The sequence below is a fragment of the Triticum aestivum genome, chromosome 2A, assembly GCF_018294505.1.
Source record: "Triticum aestivum cultivar Chinese Spring chromosome 2A, IWGSC CS RefSeq v2.1, whole genome shotgun sequence".
NCBI lineage: Eukaryota > Viridiplantae > Streptophyta > Magnoliopsida > Poales > Poaceae > Triticum > Triticum aestivum.
The window spans coordinates 528,564,129-528,589,952 of NC_057797.1; the positions used below are offsets into that span (position 1 = coordinate 528,564,129).

At 43.0% G+C, this 25,824-nt stretch overlaps 1 protein-coding gene across 3 annotated transcripts; it reads right to left on the reverse strand.

Moving 5' to 3' along the window:
* Window positions 1-527: 527 nt before the first annotated feature.
* Window positions 528-2,796, reverse strand: LOC123185497 (uncharacterized). 3 transcript variants are annotated; one of them, XR_006493415.1, is made up of 3 exons: window positions 2,534-2,796; window positions 754-1,862; window positions 528-703 (listed from the first exon to the last, which is right to left on the reverse strand). XR_006493415.1 is itself a non-coding variant. In XM_044597374.1 (2 exons), exon 2 carries the CDS (start codon window positions 1,828-1,830, stop codon window positions 835-837), a length of 996 nt encoding a protein of 331 aa, XP_044453309.1. In that variant the 5' UTR covers window positions 1,831-1,862; window positions 2,534-2,796; the 3' UTR covers window positions 528-834. The 3 variants fall into 3 exon arrangements, 1 of the variants encoding a protein (XP_044453309.1); XR_006493416.1 differs by having other exon boundaries at window positions 2,572-2,792; XM_044597374.1 differs by having other exon boundaries at window positions 528-1,862.
* Window positions 2,797-25,824: the final 23,028 nt, after the last annotated feature.

The window sequence follows — 25,824 nt, forward strand, 5'->3', positions numbered from 1 at the left end:
CTCCGGTGGCGGAGCCGGAGCAACCGGCGCTGCATTGGCCCGGGGCGGCAGCATGGTTTAGAAAGGGAAGGGAGCTCGCAGTGCCGCCGCCAGATCTACTCTGGCCGTGGAGAGGCCGGCAACCCACCTCTCTTGGATGGGATTGCTGCCGGCGATGACCAGAGTGGGTGAGGCGTGGCGAGACGGCGGCGTGACCATCGGAGAAACCGAACAGGCGATAAGGTGAGAGAGGGAGTGGGTGTGAACTGGCGAGGGAGGTGACAGGAGGGACGTGGGGAGTTATGAGCAATCGCTTCGTCTCCCACGCGTCACAAGGCATGCGGGCGCGCGCCACGCGTGAGCGAGCCTGGCTCACAAAAAACGGCCGATTACGCCGTTCCTCCATAGCCAAGCTAAGGCCTGCTTTGAGGTTCGTGCGGGCCAGATTTTTAATGCGGCCCAGGCAATCAAACGGGCCAGATTCTTCTCGCGTAGGCCAGGCCCGACCTAATGCGACCAACCAAACACGTCCAAGGTGACTTGGGAGATACGGAGATACTTAGTTAGAAGGTCCGAGCAGAGACTAGAGATCCGTTCTACAGTAGGAGTACAACAGAGTGGGCAAAAGACAAACACGCAACTAAAGTCGATCTGGTACTCAAACTACCACGCAGCCCTCTTCCTCACAGATAGGCCGCCCCAGCTCACGCCGTGCCACCAACGCCTCCGGCTCCCTTTCAGCTTCAAACTGTGCTCACGCCGTGCCACCAACGCCTCCGGCTCCCTTTCAGCTTCAAACTGTACTTGCTGACTCACATTTGGTTCTCCCTTGCTCTGCTTCCGCAACTTCTCTCGCTATGACTGAGGGCCGTAGACTGTGCTGTTCACAGCCTTCAATGGCACTCCATTCCGCAGCGCTGCGACCTTCTTCTCGATGCAAACCACCGCCATGAAAGGATCGAGCAGCCGCCACTGGTGCATGAAAGACAGGGATTGCTCGGGGCGCCGGGCCTCGTGTTCCAAGCACAGCAGCGTGTCCTTCAAATCACACAGAAAGTCGTGCATGTTGGACCATTCCTTTCCACAGTCATCTCCATCAACTATGGACGAGCGGACCAGCAGCCACTCACCAAAGCACTTCCAAGCCCTAGCAAGAGAAGCCAGGCGCATGAGCTTGTCGGGCGACTCGTACATGAGGTCGATCTTAATCTTGTTCCCCCTTTCCTTATCGCCCTCGATCTTGCTCTTGTTCCCCCTCTCCTTGCCCTCGATCTTCCACCCGGCGTCCATCATCAGAAGATGCGCGTGCAGCCGGAGATGGTTCCAGAGCATTCCAAAGCCACAGCCGCCAGGCCGCCGCGCGATCACGCTGGTGATGTCAACCCTCTCCAAATCCAGGACACTGGAAAGTTCTGCTCTGTGGCTGCTGTGATTGTGAGTCACCGCCCTGCGAGTGTACACCCGATCAACGGAAGGTGGCGTCGACTGTACCACGAGCTCAGAAGGCATGTCATGATGATCTGTGCAAGGCATTGCGTTCTGCATCTGTTGACTAGCACTGTGATCGAAGACATGATAGCTCGATAGGTTGCCGTGAGTGAAGGACTCCACTATGCGGCAGTAGCCCATCTTGCCGCTGGAGGCAGAGCCGGATGGCGGTATAGATGTTTTGCCTATGCCTGGTTGAGAAGTGTTCTGTCCGCAGCCGAAAATCTCCTCAAAGATTTTTCTTTCCTCCTCAGAACCATCAAATGTGTCTTCTCTCAGCTCAGCGACATTCTTTTCAAACACCATCGTCATAAGATCATCCTCGTTCATGCCCATTCCGGCCAGGAAGTCCATCCCATCCATCCTGTTTAGTGGCGCGAACTGAAGCAATCACACTGGAATGAAGGCATTAACAAAGTCAGAGGCTTAGAGCACACATATTTGCAACATTAGAAAAAACCCAACTTTAAAGTCTAATTGCAGAAAATAATCAGCACAAGAGGTAAGCTATGACTTGCAAAAACAGAGGCATGTAACACCTGAGCTAGCCTATGTAAGCATAAAACGATATTTTAACCCCAAACAAAGAACTGAAATAAAATCCGGGACAGAGTTATGATAGCATTTGCCCTTCAAGTGTACAAAAAAAAGAATGTTTTGAAATATAAAATTTGCCTTTTTAGTGATTGTGCTAAATTGAAAGCACACATCAGAGTCGCAGAGCCTTGAAAGGCTGGACCTGAACCAGAATAGCAGTCCATCATCGCAACGCAAGGATGGTAGCAGGAACATCAACAAAATCGAAACAATGGGGTGATATCAGTATGCGACGCATTTCGACGGGGGGAAATAATGGTACAGTAAGACAAAAAGAAAACCTAAATCCACATGCATCAAGATTCAAGAACTCTGCCCAACATTCCGGCACTTCACCGTTTGCAGGGCAGACAAATCAATCGCACCATCCATCTGACGCAGCGAACATGCAGGCAGCGGGCGAGCGATTTCCCCCAATCCAAGAACCAGATGCAAGGATGAAGAAGATGTACAGCTACCAATACCATACCAAGAACAGGCGGCGCCCCGTGCTGCCGAGAGGCTGACCTTCCGTGCCTGTGGGCAAGAAAATGCACCGCTCTATCCCCTCCCCGTTGGAGACCTCGCCTCCGCCTCCTCTCTTCTCTATCCACCAAGCTCTGTCGGTCTCTTTCACCGAAACCACCGCACCGAACAGTGGTGGCACTATCTCTTTGCTCCGGGGCGCGCGCGCAAAATCTCTGACTCGCACAGGGCAGGAGGTGGGAGGGGCGGGGGCAGAGCGCGAGCAGAATGCTGTGCCGCGTGTTTTTCTCGTTCAGAGGGGTAGGTTGGTTGCCACTTGCCACATCCGGCCCTGCACTGCACGACAGCCGGCCTCCTCAAACCGCGTATATACGTGGATGAACGGTGCATGACCGGTCTTAAAAATTTGACTCATCCAAACTTCTTAAATCGGCTCTCATATCCAGCTCATACCTGCGCGGCTACGAGGATATCCGGACGCGTCAGACGCGACTGTCACATCAGATCTGACAGGCAGGACCCACAATAAACTGCAGCAATTCCCTCTCTTCTCTATCGTTCACCCATGCCCTCCACTAGCTCTGCCGCTGTCCCGATCCCTCAGCGCCGTCATCCCCGCCACAAACCTCCTCCCCGGCCGTCTCGACTCTTCGGTTACCGTTGCCTCTCCGGATGCCGTCGTGGTGCGTCTGACTATTCTCAGACTGCACCTCGCCCTCTATGTGGTCAAAAAATTGTCCGTCCAAAAAACACGGAGCTTGATACGTGCAAGAGGAATTTTTTGATTCGTCTGAGTCAGACAGGGATGTGGAGATGTTGATGATCATGAGCATCCAAGAGGGAATGGATAGGGAGGTGGAGCACATTCTGAAGTTCGAGGGTTTTCGCTCAAAGAAAGGAGAGTTCTGAATCGGGATAGAGTCGCTGGAGCACGGCTGCTCTACGAGGACTACTTTCAACCCGTGCTAACATTCCTTCATACATGGCTTCGTCGACACTTCCATATGCGCAAACCATTGTTCTTCCTCGTGGTAGAGGGAGTGGAGGCATATGATTCCTACTTCAAGTTGATCCACGATTGTTCTGGAGAACTCTCATTGTGTGCTAAGCAGAAGTGCACGGCTGCTACAAGGATGCTTGCACTTGGTACCGCCGCCGATGCCGTTAGTGAGATGGTACGGATGGGGGCACATCCCTGAAGACCACTGTGAGATTTGGTCGCCCCGTGGTGCAAGTGTTTGGAGCAGAGTATCTGAGAGAACCAAATGTGTAAGATGCGGAAAAGTTGATGGCTATTGGAGCGGCGATAGGCTTTCCAGATATTCTTGTTTCAATTGATTGCATGCATTGGCAATGAAAGAACTGTCCTAGATGTTTGCGTGGAATGTATCAAGATCACACCAAAGAGGCCACCATCATATTCGAAGCAGTGTCAACAAATGACTATGGATTTGGCATGCCTAGTTCTTACAACGACATCAATGTGCTATAGCGATCTCTCTTATTCAGGAGACTTTGCAATGGGGAAGCACCGATGTGCAACTACACTGTCAACAGGCATGACTACGACAAGGGATACTACCTTGTAGATGGTACCTATCCTCAGCGGGTGACGTTTGTGAAGACCATATCCGATCCTCATGGCAACAAACAAAGGCGCTTTGCAGCAATGCAAGAAGCAGCTAGAAAGGATGTGGAGAGGTCATTCAGAGTGTTTCAAGCTCGTTGGGAAATTGTTCGTGGAGCTGCAATGATGTAGAAATCAGAGACTTCATGGCAACTAATGACATGTTGTGTCATTTTGCATAATATGGTTGCCAGGGACGTGTTAACAGGCAGCCCGAACCCATGATTTCAAGAAGCCTGGAGAACATATACACATCACGGATCAAAATGCAGATCCGATTCTGCAGATGCACCAGAATCTTCGAGATGAACAGGTGCACATGCAGCTACTCAATAATCTTATGGAGCATATATGGACCCACAATGAAAACCAAGAAGGAAATCAAATAGTTTAATGTTTGAATTGTGCACTTCAATTAAATTTGAGAAAAATTCACTGTAGGTCACTAAACTTGAGTTGGGTGACAGTTTGGTACCACTACTTCAAAATACCCTAACTACAGTCCACGTACTTGCGCGAGGGGTTCACTTTGGTCCGAACGTACGGTTTCGTGTACGTATTTGCTGACTTGGCCGAGTCAGCGGCCGCTAGCTCGCTTTGACCGACACCTGGTCGATCCTAGGGTGAATACTAGTCGATCTGGGGGTTTTTGCACAGTCCACGTACTTGCGCGAGGGGTTCACTTTGGTCCAAACGTACGGTTTCGTGTACGTATTTGCTGACTTGGCCGAGTCAGCGGCCGCCAGCTCGCTTTAACCGACACCTGGTCAATCCTAGGGTGAATACTAGTCGATCCGGGGGTTTTGCAAAAATGCCATGACCAATAAACCAGCCCACCTGGTCGGACCGCACCAGCTTGTTGTCTCCCTCTCCTCCCGCACCCTCTCTGCTCGTCGTCGCTGTCGAGGTCCTCCGAGCTCATCGACGTCGACGTCGGCTCCATGAGCACATCGTTGGACGCTAAGCCGCCGCCGTCCGCATTGTTCGAGAGGGGTGTTGGGGATACACATAAGAGGTAGGCCCACGAAGGGTCGAAATATCATAAAGCATGGGGTCCACATAACATGTGGGTCCAGATAAATTTCATACGGACATACTATCCACTCGGATGACCATCAAGTCACTCGGATGACAACAACCACTCGGAGCATAGCACTCCACTCAACCAACTCATTCCATTCAGAGCACCTGATCTCACTCGGATATGCGAAGACCAGCAGTCGACAAGACACTCGAAGCATCATCTTAGTAGTAGGTTGAGTTGTGGCATTAACGCCCCCACTTTGTAACATAGAAGGTGAGGGGGTGGCACACTCTATATAAGACACCCACCACCACTAGGCTAGGGGGCTCTTTTTCCACTCTCTTTCTTCTAATTCTCTCTCTCTCTCTAGTCTCAGGACTTAGCTCAACCTTGAGGATCCGTTCTCGTCTCTTGTACATTGTAATCTCCGGATACATACTCAGATAAAACAAAGCCTCTCCGGAGCACGAGACGTAGGGTTGTTATCTTCACCGTGAGAGGCCCGAACTCGCTAAAACCACCGTGTCACCCATTTGCATCTCGATAGATCATGCTCCTTTATCCTACCCCTCTCTTATTGTTGGAATCGTTCCCACGACAGTTGGCGCCCACCGTGGGGCATGGCGTCTATTGAGCCATGATGCAAATGATCGATCATGGATCGAGAGTAAGAAGAAGATAGGGCACCAGGCGTGGAGGAAGACCGCCTCATCTTCCCGATGCCCGGACGCGGCATGCTGCAGCGACTCCCTTCGGAACGACCTCCTCTTCTTCTTGCATGAAGTCTCGATCGACGATCCGGCTCCCGCATGAATGTTCGGTGAAGTCTACGTCCGCTGCAACCGCTCCATTGACTCCATCATCGTCGGCCCGCTCCTTCCTCCGATCGTCCGCTTGGCCATGGTCTCTGCGACCAACTTCCCGGATTCCCGCACGGCAGGGCGCCGCATGGACGGTGCGCCCCACACGGCGCATCTGTCGGAGGCCGGTCATGCTACTCGCACAAGACGAGTCCTCCCGCAGGCGTCGCGGACCCGCCATGGCTTCCGGGAGGTGGCACTGGCCCGACGCGGTGCGGGTGTCAGGGCGGGCCGCACCCCCATGCACGGCGACTCCTCCCGCCGGTGCCTGCTGCCCTGCTGCAACGTCCGCAGTCGAGGCACAAGCCCATGATCTGGCAATAAACCGGCAGGGAGATAAATGGCCCGTGGAAGAAGGAAACTTCCTTCACATGCATGAACGGTAACCCATCTTGCTTAATTACCGCTAACTAACGCCTCGTGCATGCAGATCCTGGTCGGGAGGAATTCCCTTCTTCAATGCGTTGGTTAGCCAGGCAATCACATCTAATTACTAGGCATTTATTGCTAATTTTGATCACTTTGGAGCAAGAGTCCGTCTCTCTGCTCGGCCTTGATCTGCAGGTCAAACGCCCGTTGGATCCGGTCCGCTTGCAAGCAGGATAGAGCCAACCGCCTCCAGCAAACAGATCAACGCTCGTGCGCTCATGGGCACATCTACACCGAACATCACCAACACCTCTCAGCCCAGCACTCCGTGTCGGCCTGCTCAGCCAGCTCCACACCGACCGGATCGTAACCCAGTCGTGGTTCCTTCGGACCGGTTCACTCGGTCGTCTCGGCCGGTTCACCTTTTTTTCACTGGGCCAGCTAATGTACCAAGTCAAGCCACTCAAACATTCAGAGGAGGATACCATATCATCATACTACATCACAATCATTTTAACGCTATGTTGATATCCAAGATAAATCATTATTAACTCCTAGCTACTTAAGCATGGTATGAGAAACTACAATCTCTAACTGTCATTGCAAACATGTTTAATCACAATGGGCTGAAGCCTGGATAGTAGGTTAAACATATTTACACAGACAGAACAAGTCGAGTTCATACCAGTTTCTCCTTGCCACGGCCAGCTCATCGAATATCATCATTATTGCCTTTCACTTGCACGACCAAATGATATGAAAATAATAATAGTGCAAGAGTGCCATGGACTAAGATGGAATCTGCAAAACATTTTATTCAACAGGAGAAGACAAGGTAAAATGGGCTCTTATTAGTTCAATAGTTATTCATATGAGAGCCACTCAACATTTTCATCGTGGTCTTCTCCTCGGTACAACTCGAATAAAAGAAACGAAATTCATAGAAATACACTGAAATATTTTTGGAGTTTTTGGTTTTCTTTAGCAAGCAAATAAAAGGGAAAAGCAAAAACAAGAAAAACTATTTACACGGGAAAGCTCCCAACAAGCAAAAAAAGAACAAGGAAATCTTTTTTGGATTTTATTTTTAGTACTATTACTAAGCATGCGTAGAAAGTAAATTACTACAACTAATTTTTTTGGTTTTTCTGAAGTTTTTCAAACACACAAGAAGAAAGCAAAAAATAAATCTAAGCATGGATGATACAATTGTGAACACCGACAAATGGAATGATATGTGAACATGAATATAATGTTGGTGAGAACACGTACTCCCCCAAGCTTAGGCTTTTGGCCTAACTTGATAGTGAATCAGTAGCCTGGAGGGTAGTAGTCGGCATGGTAGCTCACGCAGGCTCTCAGTGCGGAGGCCTCAACACGCCGTGCTGCCAACACTACTGCATTGTGAGCTCGGGCCTCGCTGTCAAGAACAAAATATCTTTCCTTGTTGTGATAATCAAAGAGAGCAGGCGCAGGCAAATATGTGTCCACAATATGTGATTGGTTAAACAACAAATTATAAGTGAAGTTATCAGCCCTTCCCTTGAGAATCTTATGCTCCTTTAAGGCATCAAAATCTAAATATCAAGTGGGTAGGATAGGGTCAAAGGGCAAAGGTGAAACACCCAGTCCTTGTGCTAAACGTGTGGCATAAATTCCACCATAGAACCAGCCACTTTTGGCGTTATGCTGAAGTCTACGTGCAACAATCGCTCCAAGGTTATAATTCCTTTCACCAGTGAGAGTGGTGTGAATGAGGCTCAAATCTGGCGAACAAAGTATGCTACAGTCTGGCTTGCCTACTATGCATTTCCCATTAAATAATGCAAAATACTGGATTGCGGGAAAGTGAACACCTTTTATTTTTCCTTGTCTCACTCCTCTATTTTCACCATAACAAAGGCGAGTCAAGAAGGTCTCATACTCAGCCTTTGCTGGCTCATCAAGTGAACCCCAAAATGGAAGTTTGCAATGGTAAGCAAAATTTTCTAGTGGAATAGTAAATGCTTCATCATAAAGCATAAACGACACCCTAGACTCACATGGAAAATATTTAAATCCTTTGACAAATGATTCAGTGAGAAGATGGCGTTGTTCACACTTATCTGAGAGGTAGGGACTGAGACCGGCATTGTGAACATATTGCTCAAATTCCTCCTTGATGCCCACTTGCACCATATATTCATCACAAGGCCATAAGAATGTTTTGGTGGCGGCATCTCGCGTGGAACTTTCACTTGGTTCGGCGTAAGACCGACGAGCAGAACTGTCACTAGAGGATGCCCCTGAGGATCGTCTCCTCGAAGAACTCCTTCCAAGTAGGTTCATCATGTCTGCATACAATTTTCTGAAAATAAAAAAAATTGGAGTGACAAAAATTTGTCAATAAAACTTTGTAAGATTGATAGCAACTACTCATAGGGATACATAGAGGCCATAGCAAGCATTCAAACAACTTAGAACACTAAGAATTCAGCATACAAGCACATCTACAGCAGCACCAAGAGTAGCTAATTATTCAAAGTGTAAACCACTAAAACAAAAATTAATTGGACAAATGGTGGAGTCACATACCAAGCAACAATCTACCGAAACAGTTTCGGAAATGGAGCTTCGAGCAAAGAGATCGAAAATGGAAGCAAAATGAGCAAGAACACGGGAGAGAGCAAGAGTGATTTTTTTCTGGAGGTAGGTGACAATGTGGGCTAAAGAGATAAGTGAGGGGGCCCACGTGGGGACCACAACCCCCAAGGGCGCGCCAGGGGGTGCTGGCGCGCCCAGGTGGGTTGTGCCCACCAGGTGCACCCCCCCTCTGGTTATTTTTGCACCAAAAATTCTTAAATATTCAGGAAAAATAATATAAAATTTTCAGGGCATTCTAAGAACTTTTATTTTTGGGTCATTTTTTATTGCACAGGAAATTTAGAAAACAGACAAAACATGGCATTTTATTTTATTTAACTAATAAAAACAGAGAATAAAAGGTAGGGAGAGAAAGTAGTGCTTACTAAATTCATCAACTTCATACCGTTCAAAAATGATTCATTAATATGGCTGATCAAGTCTTATTAACAACCACTTTCAATTAGTATGAAACCGAAGAACTTTCGTAAATCACTAAGTTACCTCAATGGGGATATCCCTTTCCCCAACAATAAGCATTTCATATTTCTTTTTGACAGTAGGTAGAGGTATTTGAAAACTTCCAATAGTGATTGTTGGAAATTTTTCAATAACATTAATACCATTCACTTGGAATTGTTTCTTCGGAAAATGCACCGTATGCTCATTACCATTGATATGAAAAGTGACCTTGATTTTATTGCAATCAATAACAGCCCCTGCAGTGTTCAAGAAGGGTCTACAAAGGATAATCGACATGTTGTCGTCCTCGGGCATCTCAAGTATAACAAAGTCAGTCAAAATAGTAACATTAGCAACAACAACAGACACATCCTCACAGATACCGATAGGTATGGTAGTTGACTTGTCAGCCATTTGCAAAGATATTTTAGTATGTGTGAGTTTATTCAATTGAAGTCTTTTATATAAAGAGAAAGGCATAACACTAACACCGGCTCCTAAATCACACAAAGCAGTTTTCACATAATTATTTTTGATAGAGCAAGGTGTAGTTGGTAGTCCCGGATCTCCAAGTTTTTTAGGTACTCCATCTTTAAAAGTATAATTAGCAAGCATAGTGGAGATTTTAGCTTCCGGTATTTTTCTCTTATTTGTGATGATGTCTTTCATATACTTTGCATAAGGAGGCATTTTCAAGATATCTGTCAAGCGAGTACGCAAAAAGACTGGCCTCAGCATTTCAGCAAAGCGTTCAAATTCTTCATCATCATTCTTTTTAGTTGACTTGGGTGGAAAAGGCATAGGTTTTTCAACCCACGGTTCTCTTTCTTTACCGTGTTTCCTAGCCACAAAGTCTCCTTTATCATATCTTTTATTCTTTGGTTGTGGGCTATCAAGATCAACAGGTGGTTCTATCTCAACATCATTATCTGGTTCTTGATCATTGGTTGGTTGAGAGTCTTCATGAACCTCATCATTATCTTTTTCATTAGATGAGTGTTCATTACCAGATTGAGTTTCAGCATCTGAGATAGAAGTTTCATTTTCATTATCAGGAGGTTTCTCTATTTCAGGTTCACTAGAAGCATGTGAAGTCCTATCATTTTTCTTTTTCTTTCTAGAAGGACTAGGTGCACTGGTGTTAGCTCTTTGTGAATCTTGTTCGATTCTTTTAGGGTGTCCCTCAGGATAAAGTGGTTCCTAAGTCATTTTACCTCCTTTAGTTGCAACTCTAACAGCAAAGTCATGCATATTATGATTCATTTCATCAAGCAATTCTCTTTGAGATTTAGCAACTTGATCTAGTTGAGTTTGAACCATAGAAGCATGTTTTCCAACACCTTTAACATCATTTGATATTCTAAATAATGTTGGGGAACACAGTAATTTCAAAAATTTCCTACGCAAACGCAAGATCATGGTGATGCATAGCAACGAGAGGGGAGAGTATCGTCTACGTACCCTCGTAGACCGTAAGCGAAAGCGTTATGAGAACATCGTTGATGTAGTCGTACGTATTCACGATCCGACCGATCCAAGTACAGAACGTATGGCACCTCCGAGTTTAGCACACGTTCAGCTCGGTGACATCCCACGAACTCCGATCCAGTAGAGCTTCGAGGGAGAGTTCCGTTAGCACGACGGGCGTGATTACGGTGATGATGATGCTACCGACGCAGGGCTTCACCTAAGCACCTCTATGATATGACCGAGGTGGATTATGGTGGAGGGGGGCACCGCACACGGCTAAAAGATCAATTGATCAACTTGTGTGTCTATGGGATGCCCCCTGGCCACGTATATAAAGGATGGAGGGAGGAGGAGGCCGGCCCTCATAGGGTGCGCCCAAAGTGTGGAGTCCTACTAGGACTCCCTAGTCCTAGTAGGATTCCACCTCCCACATGGAATACGGAAAAGGGAAGGGAGAAGGGGAAGGAAGGAAGGGGGCGCCCCCTTTCCCTAGTCCAATTCGGACTAGTCCATGGGGAAGGGGCGCGGCCACCCTTGAGGCCTTTCTCTCCTTTCCCGTATGGCCCATTAAGGCCCAATACGAATTCCCGTAACTCTCCAGTACCCCGAAAAATACTCGAATCACTCGGAACCTTTCCGATGTCCGAATATAGCCTTCCAATAAATCGATCTCTATGTCTCGACCATTTCAAGACTCCTCGTCATGTCCCCGATCTCATCCGGGACTCCGAATAAACTTTGGTCATCAAATCACATAACTCATAATACAAATCATCACAGAACGATAAGCGTGCGGACCCTACGGGTTCGAGAACTATGTAGACATGACCGAGACTCATCTCCGGTCAATAACCAATAGAGGAACCTGGATGCTCATATTGGTTCCTACATATTCTACAAAGATCTTTATCGGTCAAACCGCATAACAACATACATTGTTCCCTTTGTCATTGGTATGTTACTTGCCCGAGATTCGATCGTCGGTATCTCAATACCTAGTTCAATCTCGTTACTGGCAAGTCTCTTTACTCGTTTCGTAATGCATCATCTTGCAACTAACTTATTAGTCACATTGCTTGCAAGACTTATAGTGATGTGCATTACCGAGAGGGCCCAGAGATACCTCTCCGACAATCGGAGTGACAAATCCTAATCTCGATCTATGCCAACTCAACAAGTACCATCGGAGACACCTGTAGAGCACCTTTATAATCACCCAGTTATGTTGTGACATTTGTTAGCACACAAAGTGTTCCTCCGGTATCCGGGAGTTGCATAATCTCATAGTCGTAGGAACATGTATAAGTCATGAAGAAAGTAATAACAATATACTAAACGATCAAGTGCTAAGCTAACGGAATGGGTCAAGTCAATCACATCATTCTCTAATGATGTGATCCCGTTAATCAAATGACAAGTCATGTCTATGGCTAGGAAACTTAGCCATCTTTGATTCAACGAGCTGGTCAAGTAGAGGCATACTAGTGACACTCTGTTTGTCTATGTATCCACACATGTACTAAGTTTCCGGTTAATACAATTCTAGCATGAATAATAAACATTTATCATGAAATAAGGAAATAAATAATAACTTTATTATTGCCTCTAGGGCATATTTCCTTCAGTCTCCCACTTGCACTAGAGTCAATAATCTAGTTCACATCGCCATGTGATTTAACACCAATAGTTCACATCACCATGTGATTAACACCCATAGTTCACATCGCCATGTGACCAACACTCAAAGGGTTTACTAGAGTCAGTAATCCTAGTTCACATTGCCATGTGATTAACACCCAAAGAGTACTAAGGTCTGATCATGTTTTGCTTGTGAGAGAAGTTTAGTCAACGGGTCTGCCATATTCAGATCTATATGTATTTTTCAAATTTCTATGTCAACAATGCTCTACATGAAGCTACTCTAGCTAATTGCTCCCACTTTCAATATGTATCCAGATTGAGACTTAGAGTCATCCGGATCAGTGTCAAAACTTGCATCGACGTAACCCTTTATGATGAACCTTTTGTCACCTCCATAATCGAGAAACATATCCTTATTCCCCTAAGGATAATTTTGACCGCTGTCCAGTGATCTACTCCTAGATCACTATTATACTCCCTTGCCAAACTCAGTGTAGGGTATACAATAGATCTAGTACACAACATGGCATACTTTATAGAACCTATGGCTGAGGCATAGGGAATGACTTTTCATTCTCTTTCTATTTTCTGCCGTGGTCGGGTTTTGAGTCTTTACTCAACTTCACACCTTGCAACATAGGCAAGAACTCCTTCTTTGACTGTTCCATTTTGAACTACTTCAAAATCTTGTCAAGGTATGTACTCATAGAAAAAATATATCAAGTGTCTTGATCTATCTCTATAGATCTTGATGCTCGATATGTAAGTAGCTTCACCAAGGTCTTTCTTTGAAAAACTCCTTTCAAACACTCCTTTATGCTTTCCAGAAAATTCTACATCATTTCCGATCAACAATATGTCATTCACATATACTTATCAGAAAGGTTGTAGTGCTCCCACTCACTTTCTTGTAAATACAGGCTTCACCGCAAGTCTATATAAAATCATATACTTTGATCACTTTATCAAAGCATATATTCCAACTTCGAGATGGTTGCACCAGTCCATAGATGGATCGCTGGAGCTTGCACACTTTGTTCAGGGCCGGTCCTAAGATTTTGGGGGCCCAGGGCGAAACCAAAACTCGGGGCCCCTAGTATAAACAATATAGCAATCATAATGAATATATGTATATATGAAACGTTAATAACAATCACTTAAATACGTCCAAAAAATATACATATGAAATAATTGTACATGTTACCATTAAATATAATAATATTCCATGATGCAAAGTCAATTATGATGAGGTGCATGTCAATCTCATCCAATAATTTCTTCTCAATGGTTAATGTTGTCAAACCACTTAAATTCTCTTGAATCATCCTTGATCTCAAATAGTTACTCAATATTTTTTACCTCTGAAAAACTTATTTCAACCAATGCGATAAATAGATAATTCCAGGAGTAATAGGAAGTAAATAAATTAAAGAAAGTATTGATATAATTGGAATTTCGGAAGCAATAGAGGCATTGGGGTAAAAATTGACTTGTATGGCATACTCAAAAATCACTATAGTAGACATTACACTGTCTAGCAAAGTGAACTTCATATTTTTCAATTAAGAAAAATTTAAAACTAGATGTTCATCAACACCAGCAGATTTTGCATGTGAACCTATTGAAATAACTGTATCAGGACCACTTACATTGAGCACCGATGTTGATGTCAACATTTTCCCCTTGTTCTAATTCAGAATCCCTATCAATTTATGCATCTTACAACAACAACCGCCAATTCACCATTTGGGTTCAACGAAGCATCAATATCTCTCTTGATTTTTTTAATCAAGAGAGCCTCTCTGATTCCACCATCCACACATTGTATCATTTTTAATCATGCTGAAAATAAATAAATAATTAAATAATGACATCAAAGGTTCATTGATGAGATCTATGCATCATGTATGTTCAGGATAAATTACTTAATCAGTATACAGTGAGTACCTTGGATGATCTGACCAGCTTTGGTGGTAGGGCGTTCAGCGATGACCGGATGACTCGATGTGGACTCGCCTTGCTCTAGGAATTAGGAAGCAAATTAGATCGGCGATGAGTGTGTGCATGTCCAGCACCTGAAGGCAGAGATGAAAGAAGCGCCGGGTACTGAGTATTCTAACTATCATCTCATGATCGGGGGCCCCGGGAATAGAAATCGGGGAGAAGGTGAACTGGCGACCGAAGGAGACGGGAGGAGGGCGGTATGTTTGTTATTGCGGAAAGGACGGCGTAGGATATGGCGTGATGATTCTATTAGAGCTAATTGCTACGTGATGGAATAGAAAGAATTGCTACGTTTTTCTGGAAGATGAGAAGAGGAACAATCGCTAATTCGATACGTTTCCTTTTTCTGAGACAAAGTTCGATATTTTTACTTGCATCCACGCACTACCTGGGGAGGGCCCCTGAATTTCGGGGGTCCGGGGCGTCCGCCCCCCTGCCCCCCTCTAGGCCAGGCCTGACTTTGTTAGCACCTTTAGGATTGTTAAAACCTTCTTGTTGCATCATATACAACTCTTCTTTAAGAAATCCATTAAGGAATGAAGTTTTGACATCCATTTGCCAGATTTCATAAAATGTGGCAATTACTAACATGATTCGGACAGACTTAAGCATCTCTACGAGTGAGAGAATCTCATCATGTCAACATCTTGAACTTGTCGAAAACCTTTTGCGACAATTCGAGCTTTTTATATAGTAATACTACTATCAGCGTCTGTCTTCCTCTTGAAGATCCATTTATTCTCAATGGCTTGCCGATCATTGGGCAAGTCAACCAAAGTCCACACTTTGTTCTCATACATGGATCCCATCTCAGATTTCATGGCCTCAAGCCATTTCGCAGAATTTGGGCTCATCATCGCTTCCTCATAGTTCGTAGGTTCGTCATGGTCTAGTAACATGACTTCCAGAAAGGATTACCGTACCACTCTGGTGCGGACCATACTCTAGTTGACCTACGAGGTTCGGTAGTAACTTGACCTAAAGTTTCAAGATCATCATCATTAGCTTCCTCACTAATTGGTGTAGGAATCACTGGAACTGATTTCTGCGATGAACTACTTTCCAATAATGGAGCAGATACAATTACCTCATCAAGTTCTACTTTCCTCCCACTCACTTCTTTCGAGAGAAACTCCTTCTCTAGAAAGGATCCATTCTTAGCAACAAAATATCTTGCCTTCAGATCTGTGATAGAAGGTGTACCCAATAGTCTCCTTTGGGTATCCTATGAAGATACATTTTTTCGATTTGGGTTCGAGCTTATCAGGTTGAAGCTTTTTCACATAAGCATCACAACCCCAAATTTTAAGAAACAACAACTTGTATTTCTTGCCAAACCATAGTTCATAAGGTGTCATCTCAACGGATTTAGATGGCGCCCTATTTAACGTGAATGCAGCTGTCTCTAATGCATAAACCCAAAATGATAGTGGTAAATCGGTAAGAGACATCATAGATCGCACCATATCTAATAAAGTGTGGTTACGACGTTCGTACACACCATTACACTGTGGTGTTCCAGGTGGCGTGAGTTGCGAAACTATTCCACATTGTTTCAAATGAAGACCAAACTCATAACTCAAATATTCTCCTCCACGATCAGATCGTAGAAACTTTATTTTCTTATTACGATGATTTTCCACTTCACTCTGAAATTCTTTGAACTTTTCAAATATTTAAGACTTATGTTTCATCAAGTAGATATACCCATATCTGCTCAAATCATCTGTGAAGGTTAGAAAATAACGATACCCGCCGCGAGCATCAACACTCATTGGACTGCATACATCAGTATGTATTATTGCCAACAAGTCTGTTGCTCGCTCCATAGTTCCGGAGAAAATCTTAGTCATCTTGCCCATGAGGCATGGTTAGCAAGCATCAAGTGATTCATAATCAAGTGATTCCAAAAGCCCATCAGCATGGAGTTTCTTCATGCTCTTTACACCAATATGACCCAAACGGCAGTGCCACAAATAAGTTGCACTATCATTATTAGCTTTGCATCTTTTGGCTTCAATATTAAGAATATGTGTATCACTACAATTGAGATCCAACAAACCATTTTCATTGGGTGTATAACCATAGAAGATTTTATTCTTGTAAACAAAACAACAATTATTCTCTAACTTAAATGAATAATCGTATTGCAATAAACATGATCAAATCATATTCATGCTCAACGCAAACACCAAATATCATTTATTTAGGTTCAACACTAATCCCCAAAGTATAGGGAGTGTGCGATGATGATCATATCATTCTTGGAACCACTTCCAACACACATCGTCACTTCACCTTAACTAGTCTCTGTTCATTCTGCAACTCCCGTTTCAAGTTACTACTCTTAGCAACTAAACTAGTATCAAATACCGAGGGGTTGCTATAAACACTAGTAAAGTACACATCAATAACATGTATATCAAATATACCTTTGTTCATTTTGCCATCCTTCTTATCCGCCAAGTATCTAGGGGCAGTTCCACTTCCACTTCCAGTGACCATTTCCTTTGCAGTAGAAGCACTCAGTTTCAGGCTTGAGTCTAGCTTTGGGTTTCTTCACGGGAGTGACAACTTGCTTGTCATTCTTCTTGAAGTTCCCTTTCTATTCTTTTGCCCTTTTCTTGAAACTATTGGTCTTGTAAACCATCAACACTTGATGCACTTTCTTGATTTCTACCTTCACCAATTTCAACATCACGAAGAGCTTGGGAATTACTTTCGTCATCCCTTGTGTATTATAGTTCATCACGAAGTTACAGTAACTTGGTGATAGTGACTAGAGAACTTTGTAAATTACTATCTTATCTGGAATATTAACTCCCAGTTGATTCAAGAAATTGTAGTACCCAGACAATCTAAGCACATGCTCACTGGTTGAGCCATTCTCCTCCATTTTGCAGGCAAAGTACTGTCAGAGGTATCATACCTCTTGACACGGGCATGAGTATGAGATACCAATTTCAACTCTTGGAACATCTTATATGCTCCATGGCATTCAAAAGATTTTTGAAGTCCCGGTTCTAAGCTGTAAAGCATGGTGTACTAAACTATCAAGTAGTCATCATACCGAGCTTGTTAAACGTTCATAACGTATGCATCTGCTCCTGCAATAGGTCTGTCACCGAGCAGTGCATCAAGGACATAATTCTTCTGTGCGGCAATGAGGAAAATCCTCAGATCATGGACCAAGTCCGCCTCATTGCTACTAACATCTTTCAACATAGTTTTTCTCTAGGAACATATCAAAATAAACGGGGAGCAACATCGCGAGCTATTGATCTACAACATAGTTATGCAAATACTATCAGGACTAAGTTCATGATAAATTAAAGTTAAATTAATCATATTACTTAAGAACTCCCACTTAGATAGGCATCCCTCTAGTCATCTAAATGATCACGTGATCCAAATCAACTAAACCATGTCCGATCATCATGTGAGATGGAGTAGTTTTCAATGGTGAACATCACTATGTTGATCATATCTACTATATGATTCACGCTCGACCTTTCGGTCTCAGTGTTCCAAGGCCACATCTGCATATGTTAGGCTTGTCAAGTTTAACCCAAGTATTCTGTGTGTGCAAAACTGGCTTGCACCCATTGTATGTGAACTTAGAGCTTATCACACCTCATCATCACGTGGTGTCTCGGCACGACGAACTTTCGCAATGGTGCATACTCAGGGAGAACACTTATACCTTGAAATATAGTGAGAGATCATCTTATAATGCTACCGTTGATCTAAGAAAAATAAGATGCATAAAAGATAAACATCACATGCAATCAATATAAGTGATATGATATGGCCATCATCATCTTGTGCATGTGATCTCCATCTCGAAAGCACCGTCATGATCACCATCATCACCGGCTTGACACCTTGATCTCCATCGAAGCATCATTGTCGTCACGCCAACTATTGCCTCCACGACTATCGCCACCGCTTAGTGATAAAGTAAAGCAATTCCATGGCGATTGCATTTCATACAATAAAGCGACAACCATATGGCTCCTGCCAGTTGCCGGTAACTGTGTTACAAAACATGATCATCTCATACAATAAAATTTAGCATCATGTCTTGACCATATCACATCACAACATGCCCTACAAAAACAAGTTAGACGTCCTCTACTTTGTTGTTGCAAGTTTTACGTGGCTGCTACGAGATGAGCAAGAACTGTTCTTACCTACGAATTAAAAAACCACAACGCGGTATAGTGATTGTTTTTTTGATCTTCAGAAAGAACCATGTTCATTGAATCTGATTCAACTAAAGTTGGAGAAACAGACACCCACTAGACACATGTGTGCGAAGCACGTCAGTAGAACCAGTCTTGCATAAGCGTAAGCATAATGTCGGTCTGAGCCGCTTCATCCAACAATACCGCCGAATTAAGAAGCAACTAGTGACAGCAAGCAATATGTATATACCCACGCCCACAACTCCTTTGTGTTCTACTCGTGCATATAACATCTACACATAGACCTGGCTCGAATGCCACTATTGGGGAACGCAGTAATTTCAAAAAAAATCCTACGCACACGCAAGATCATGGTGATGCATAGCAACGAGAGGGGAGAGTATCGTCTACGTACCCTCGTAGACCGTAAGTGGAAGCGTTATGAGAACATGGTTGATGTAGTCATACGTCTTCACTATCCGTCCGATCCAAGTACCGAACGTACGGCACCTCCAAGTTCAGCACACGTTCAGCTCGGTGACGTCCCACGAACTCCGATCTAGCAGAGCTTCAAGGGAGAGTTCCGTCAGCATGACAGCGTTATGATGGCGATGATGATGCTACCGACGAAGGGCTTCGCCTAAGCACCGCTACGATATGACCGAGGTGGATTATGGTGGAGGGGGCACCACACACGGCTAAAAGATCAACTGATCAACTTGTGTGTCTATGGGGTGCCCCCTGGCCACGTATATAAAGGATAGAGGGAGGAGGAGGCCGGCCCTCATAGGGTGCGCCCAAAGTGTGGAGTCCTACTACGACTCCCTAGTCCTAGTAGGATTCCACCTCCCACATGGAATAGGAGAAAGGGAAGGGAGAAGGAGAAGGAAGGAAGGGGCGCTGCTACCTCTTGAGCACTTCGTTGGTTTTCCTTTGAAGAGGAAAGGGTGGTGCAGTAAAGCATCATAAGTATTTCCCTCGGTTTTTGAGAACCAAGGTATCAATCCAGTAGGAGACTACGCGCGAGTCACTTCGTACCTACACACACAAATAAGAAACTCGCAACCAACGCGATAAAGGGGTTGTCAATCCCTTCACGGCCACTTGCAAGAGTGAGATCTGATAGAGATGATAATAATAAGATAAATATTTCTGGTATTTTGATGATATAGATTGAAAGTAAAAGATAGCAAAATAAAATAGATTGGAAACTTGTATGATGGAAAATAGACCCGGGGGCCATAGGTTTCACTAGTGGCTTCTCTCAAGATAGCATAAGTATTATGGTGGGTGAACAAATTGCTGTCGAGCAATTGATAAAAAAGCGAATAATTATGAGAATATCTAGGCATGATCATGTATATAGGCTTCACGTCCGAGACAAGTAGACTGAAACGATTCTGCATCTACTACTATTACTCCACACATTGACCGCTATCCAGCATGCATCTAGAGTATTAAGTTCATAAGAACAGAGTAACGCCTTAAGCAACATGACATGATGTAGAGGGATAAACTCATGCAATATGATATAAACCCCATATTTTTATCCTCGATGGCAACAATACAATATGTGTCGTTTCCCTTTCTGTCACTGGGATCGAGCACCGCAAGATTGAACCCAAAGCTAAGCACTTCTCCCATTGCAAGAAAGATCAATCTAGCAGGCCAAACCAAACTGATAATTCGAAGAGACTTGCAAAGATAAACCAATCATACATAAAAGAAGTCAAAGAAGATTCAAATATTGTTCATAGATAAACTTGATCATAAACCCACAATTCATCGGATCTCAACAAACACACCGCAAAAGAAGAGTTACATCGAATAGATCTCCCAGAGAATCGAGGAGAACTTTGTATTGAGATCGAAAGAGAGAGAAGAAGCCATCTAGCTACTAGCTATGGACCCAAAGGTCTGAAGTAAACTACTCACATATTATCAGAGGGGCTATGGGGTTGATGTAGAGGCCCTCCGTGATCAATGCCCCCTCCGGCGGAGCTCCGGAAAAGGCCCCAAGATGGGATCTCTTGGGTACAGAAGGTTGCGGCGGTGGAATTAGGTTTTCGTGGTGCTCCTGGATGTTTCCGGGGTATATGGATATATATAGGAGGAAGAAGTAGGTCGATGGAGCAACAAGGGGCCCACGAGGGTGGAGGGCGGCCCAGGGGGGTGGGTGCGCCCCCTGCCTCGTGGCCACCTCGTTGATTACTTGACGTCCACTCCAAGCCCTCTAGGTCACGTTTGTTCCAAAAATCACGTTCCCAAAGGTTTCATTCCGTTTGGACTCTGTTTGATATTCCTTTTCTATGAAACACTGAAGTAGGCAAAAAATAGCAATTTGGGCTGGGCCTCCGGTTAATAGGTTAGTCCCAAAAATAATATAAAAGTGTAAAATAAAGTCCGTTATCATCCAAAACAGATAATATAATAGCATGGAGCAATCAAAAATTATAGATACGTTGGAGATGTATCAGCATCCCCAAGCTTAATTCTTGCTCGTCCTCGAGTAGGTAAATGATAAAAACAGAATTTTTGATGTGGAATGCTTCCTAACATATTTCTCAATGTAATTTTCTTTATTGTGGCATGAATGTTCAGATCCAAAAGATTCAAGATAAAAGTTTAATATTGACATAATAATAATAATAATAATAATAATAATAATAATAATAATAATAATAATAATAATAATAATAATAATAATAATAATAATACTTCAAGTATACTAACTAAGCAATCATGTCTTCTCAAAATAACATGGCCAAAGAAAGTTATCCCTACAAAATCATATAGTCTGGCTATGCTTTATCTTCATCATACAAAGTATTAAATCATGCACAACCCCGATGACAAGCCAAGCAATTGTTTCATACTTTTGATGTTCTCGAACGTTTTCAATCTTCACGCAATATATGAGCGTGAGCCATGGATATAGCACTATGGTGGAATAGAATGGTGGTTGTGGAGAAGACAAAAAAAAGGAGAAGATGGTCTCACATCAACTAGGCGTATCAATGGGCTATGGAGATGCTCATTAATAGATATCAATGTGAGTGAGTAGGGATTGCCATGCAACTGATGCACTAGAGTTATAAGTGTATGAAAGCTCAACAAAAGAAACTAAGTGGGTGTGCATCCAACTTGCTTGCTCAGGAAGACCTATGGAAATTTGAGGAAGCCCATTATTTGAATATACAAGCCAAGTTTTATAATGTAAAATTCCCACTAGTTTATGGAAGTGACAACATAAGAGACTCTCTATCATGAAGATCATGGTGCTACTTTGAAGCACAAGTGTGGGAAAAGGATAGTAACATTGTTCCTTCTCTCTTTTTCTCTCATTTCATTTTTTCTTTTTCTTCTTTTTTATTTGGGCCTTCTTCTTCTTTTGTCCTCTTTTTTTCCTTTTTCTTTTCGTCCGGAGTCTCATCTCGACTTGTGGGGGAATCATAGTCTCCATCATCCTTTCCTCACTGGGACAATACTCTAATAATGATGATCATCACACTTGTTTTTACTTACAACTCAAGAATTACAACTCAATACTTAGAACAAAATATGACTCTATGTGAATGCCTCCGGCGGTGTACCTGGATATGCAATGAATCAAGAGTGACATGTATGAAAAAATTATGAACAGTGGCTTTGCCACAAATACGATGTCAACTACATGATCATGCAAAGCAATATGACAATGATGAAGCGTGTCATAGCAAACGGAACGGTGGAAAGTTGCATGGCAATATATCTCGGAATGGCTATGGAGATGCCATAAAAGGTAGGTATGGTGGCTGTTTTGAGGAAGGTATATGGTGGGTTTATGGTACCGGCGAAAGTTGCGCGGTATTAGAGAGGCTAGAAATTGTGGAAGGGTGAGGGTGCGTATAATCCATGGACTCAACATTAGTCATAAAGAACTCACATACTTATTGCAAAAATCTATTAGTTATCGAAACAAAGTACTACGCGCATGATCCTAGGGGGATAGATTGGTAGGAAAAGACCATCGCTCGTCCCCGACCGCCACTCATAAGGAAGGCAATCAATAAATAAATCATGCTCCGACTTCATCACATAACGGTTCACCATACGTGCATGCTACGGGAATCACAAACTTGAACACCAGTATTTCTCAAATTCACAACTACTCAACTAGTATGACTCTATTATCACCATCTCCATATCTCAAAACAATCATCTAGTATCAAACTTATCTTAGTATTCAATGCACTTATATGAAAGTTTTTATTACGCCTAAAAGCAAATTGCCATGTTGTTCTAAAGGACTCTCAAAATAATATAAGTGAAGCATGAGAGATCAATTATTTCTATAAAATAGAACCACCACCGTGCTCTAAAAGATATAAGTGAAGCACTAGAGTATTCTAATAAATTCTAATTCATGCGTGTCTCTCTCAAAAGGTGTGTACAACAAGGATGATTGTGGTAAACTAAAAAGCAAATACTCAAATCATACAAGACACTCCAAGCAAAACACATATCATGTGGCGAATAAAAATATAGCTCCAAGTAAAGTTACCGATGAACGAAGACAAAAGAGGGGATGCCTTCCGGGGCATCCCCAAGCTTAGGCTTTTTGGTGTCCTTGTATTTTACCTTGGGTTGCCATGGCATCCCCAAGCTTAGGCTCTTGCCACTCCTTGTTCCATAATCCATCAAATCTTTACCCAATACTTGAAAACTTCACAACACAAAACTTAACAAGAGAATCTCGTGAGCTCCGTTAGCGAAAGAAAACAAAACACCACTTCAATGTACTGTAATGAACTCATTATTTATTTATATTGGTGTTAAACCTAATGTATTTCAACTTCTCTATGGTTTATAAACTCTTTTACTAGCCACAGATTCATTAAAATAAGCAAACAACACACGAAAAACAGAATCTGTCAAAAACAGAACAGTCTGTAGTAATCTGTAACTAACGCAAACTTCTGGAACCCCAAAAATTCTATAATAAATCGCTGGACGTGAGGAATCTATCTATTAATCATCTGCAAAAAGAATTAACTAAATATCACTCTCCAATAAAAAATGGCAGCAATTCTCGTGAGCGCTAAAGTTTCTGTTTTTTTACAGCACGATCAAAAAGACTTTCCCTAAGTATTCCCAACGGTTCTACTTGGCACAAACACTAATTAAACACAAAAAACACAACCAAAACAAAGTCTATATAAATATTTCATTACTAAACAGGAGCAAAAATCAAGGAATAAAAATAAAATTGGTTTTCCTCCCAACAAGCGTTATCGTTTAACGCCCCTAGCTAGGCATAAAAGCGAAGATAGATCTAGGTATTGCCATCTTTGGTAGGCAATCCATAAGTGGCTCTCATAATAGATTCATATGGTAATTTAACTTTCTTTCTAGGGAAGTGTTCCATGCCTTTCCTTAATGGAAATTGGAATTTAATATTCCCTTCCTTCATATCAATAATTGCACCAATCATTCTAAGGAAAGGTCTACCAAGAATAATAGGACATGAAGGATTGCAATCTATATCAAGAACAATGAAATATACGGGCACATAATTCCTATTTGCAACAATAAGAACATCGTTAATCTTTCTCATAGGTTTCTTAATAGTGGAATTTGCAAGGTGCAAGTTTAGAACAATCATCAAATTCATGGAAACCTAGCAAATCACACAAAGTTTTTGGAATCGTGGAAACACTAGCACCCAAATCACACAAAGCATAGCATTCATGATCTTTAATTTTAATTTTAATTGTAGGTTCCCACTCATCATAAAGTTTTCTAGGGATAGAAACTTCCAATTCAAGTTTTTCTTCATAAGATTGCATCAAAGCATCAACGATATGTTTAGTAAAAGCTTTATTTTGACTATAAGCATGAGGAGAATTTAGCATGGATTGCAACAAGGAAATACAATCTATCAAAGAGCAATTATCATAATTAAATCCCTTGAAATACAAGATAGTAGTTTCATTGCTATTTAAAGTTTTAACCTCTTCAATCCCACTTTTAACAATTTTTGCATCAAGATCTAAAAGCTCCAAATTTTTGGGACACCTTCTAACTAAAGTTGACTCATCTCCAGTCCCATAATTATAAAGATTCATGTTACAAAACAAGGATTTAATGGGGAACACATCAATCACATTTAGATCTTCATCCTTATTATCATGAAAACTAGAAGAACACGCTTTCACAAAGCAATCTCTTTTAGCACGCATCCTAGCGGTTCTTTCTTTGCACTCATCAGTGGAAATTCTCATAGCTTTGAGAGACTCGTTGATATCATGCTTAGGTGGAATAGATATAAGTTTCAAAGAATCAACATCAAGAGAAATTCTATCCACGTTCCTAGCCAACTGATCAATCTTAAGCAATTTTTCTTCAATCAAAGCACTGAAACTCTTTTGCGAACTAATAAATTCTTTAATACTAGATTCGAAATCAGAGGGCATCTTATTATAATTTCCATAAGAATTGTTGTAGGAATTACCATAATTATTAGAGGAATTACTAGGAAACGGCCTAGAATTAAAATTACCTCTATACGCGTTATTACCAAAATTCACTACAAAAAAAGACACATCCGTGACATTTTGGGCCGAATGAAACAAAAATTCTGTCATATATATGACACTTCTATGACAATAATTGTGACAAAACCCGGTATCATCATAGATGTGGTGGGCTCCTACTTCTATGACAAAAAATCATGACAGAAAATGGGCTTTTCGTCCTGGGCGGGCCGGAGACGCAACTGCATGACATTCTTTGGGCCGTACATGACGGAAAAAACCGTGGTAGAAGTGAGGGCGAGGAAAATTTCGGCGAGTTCCCGGTTACAGTGGGAGGTCGGGGGCCGAGCGATGCGCGTTTCTCTCATACACGTATGCGCGTGTGTGCGAGGCGTTGGCTCTAACTGAACCCGAGCGAGGCGTTGGGCTCTAACTGAACCCGAGCGATTGCACTGCAGGCTACGCGTTACTGAACCCGAGCGATCAATCGATGGCTGTTAACTGAACCCGATCG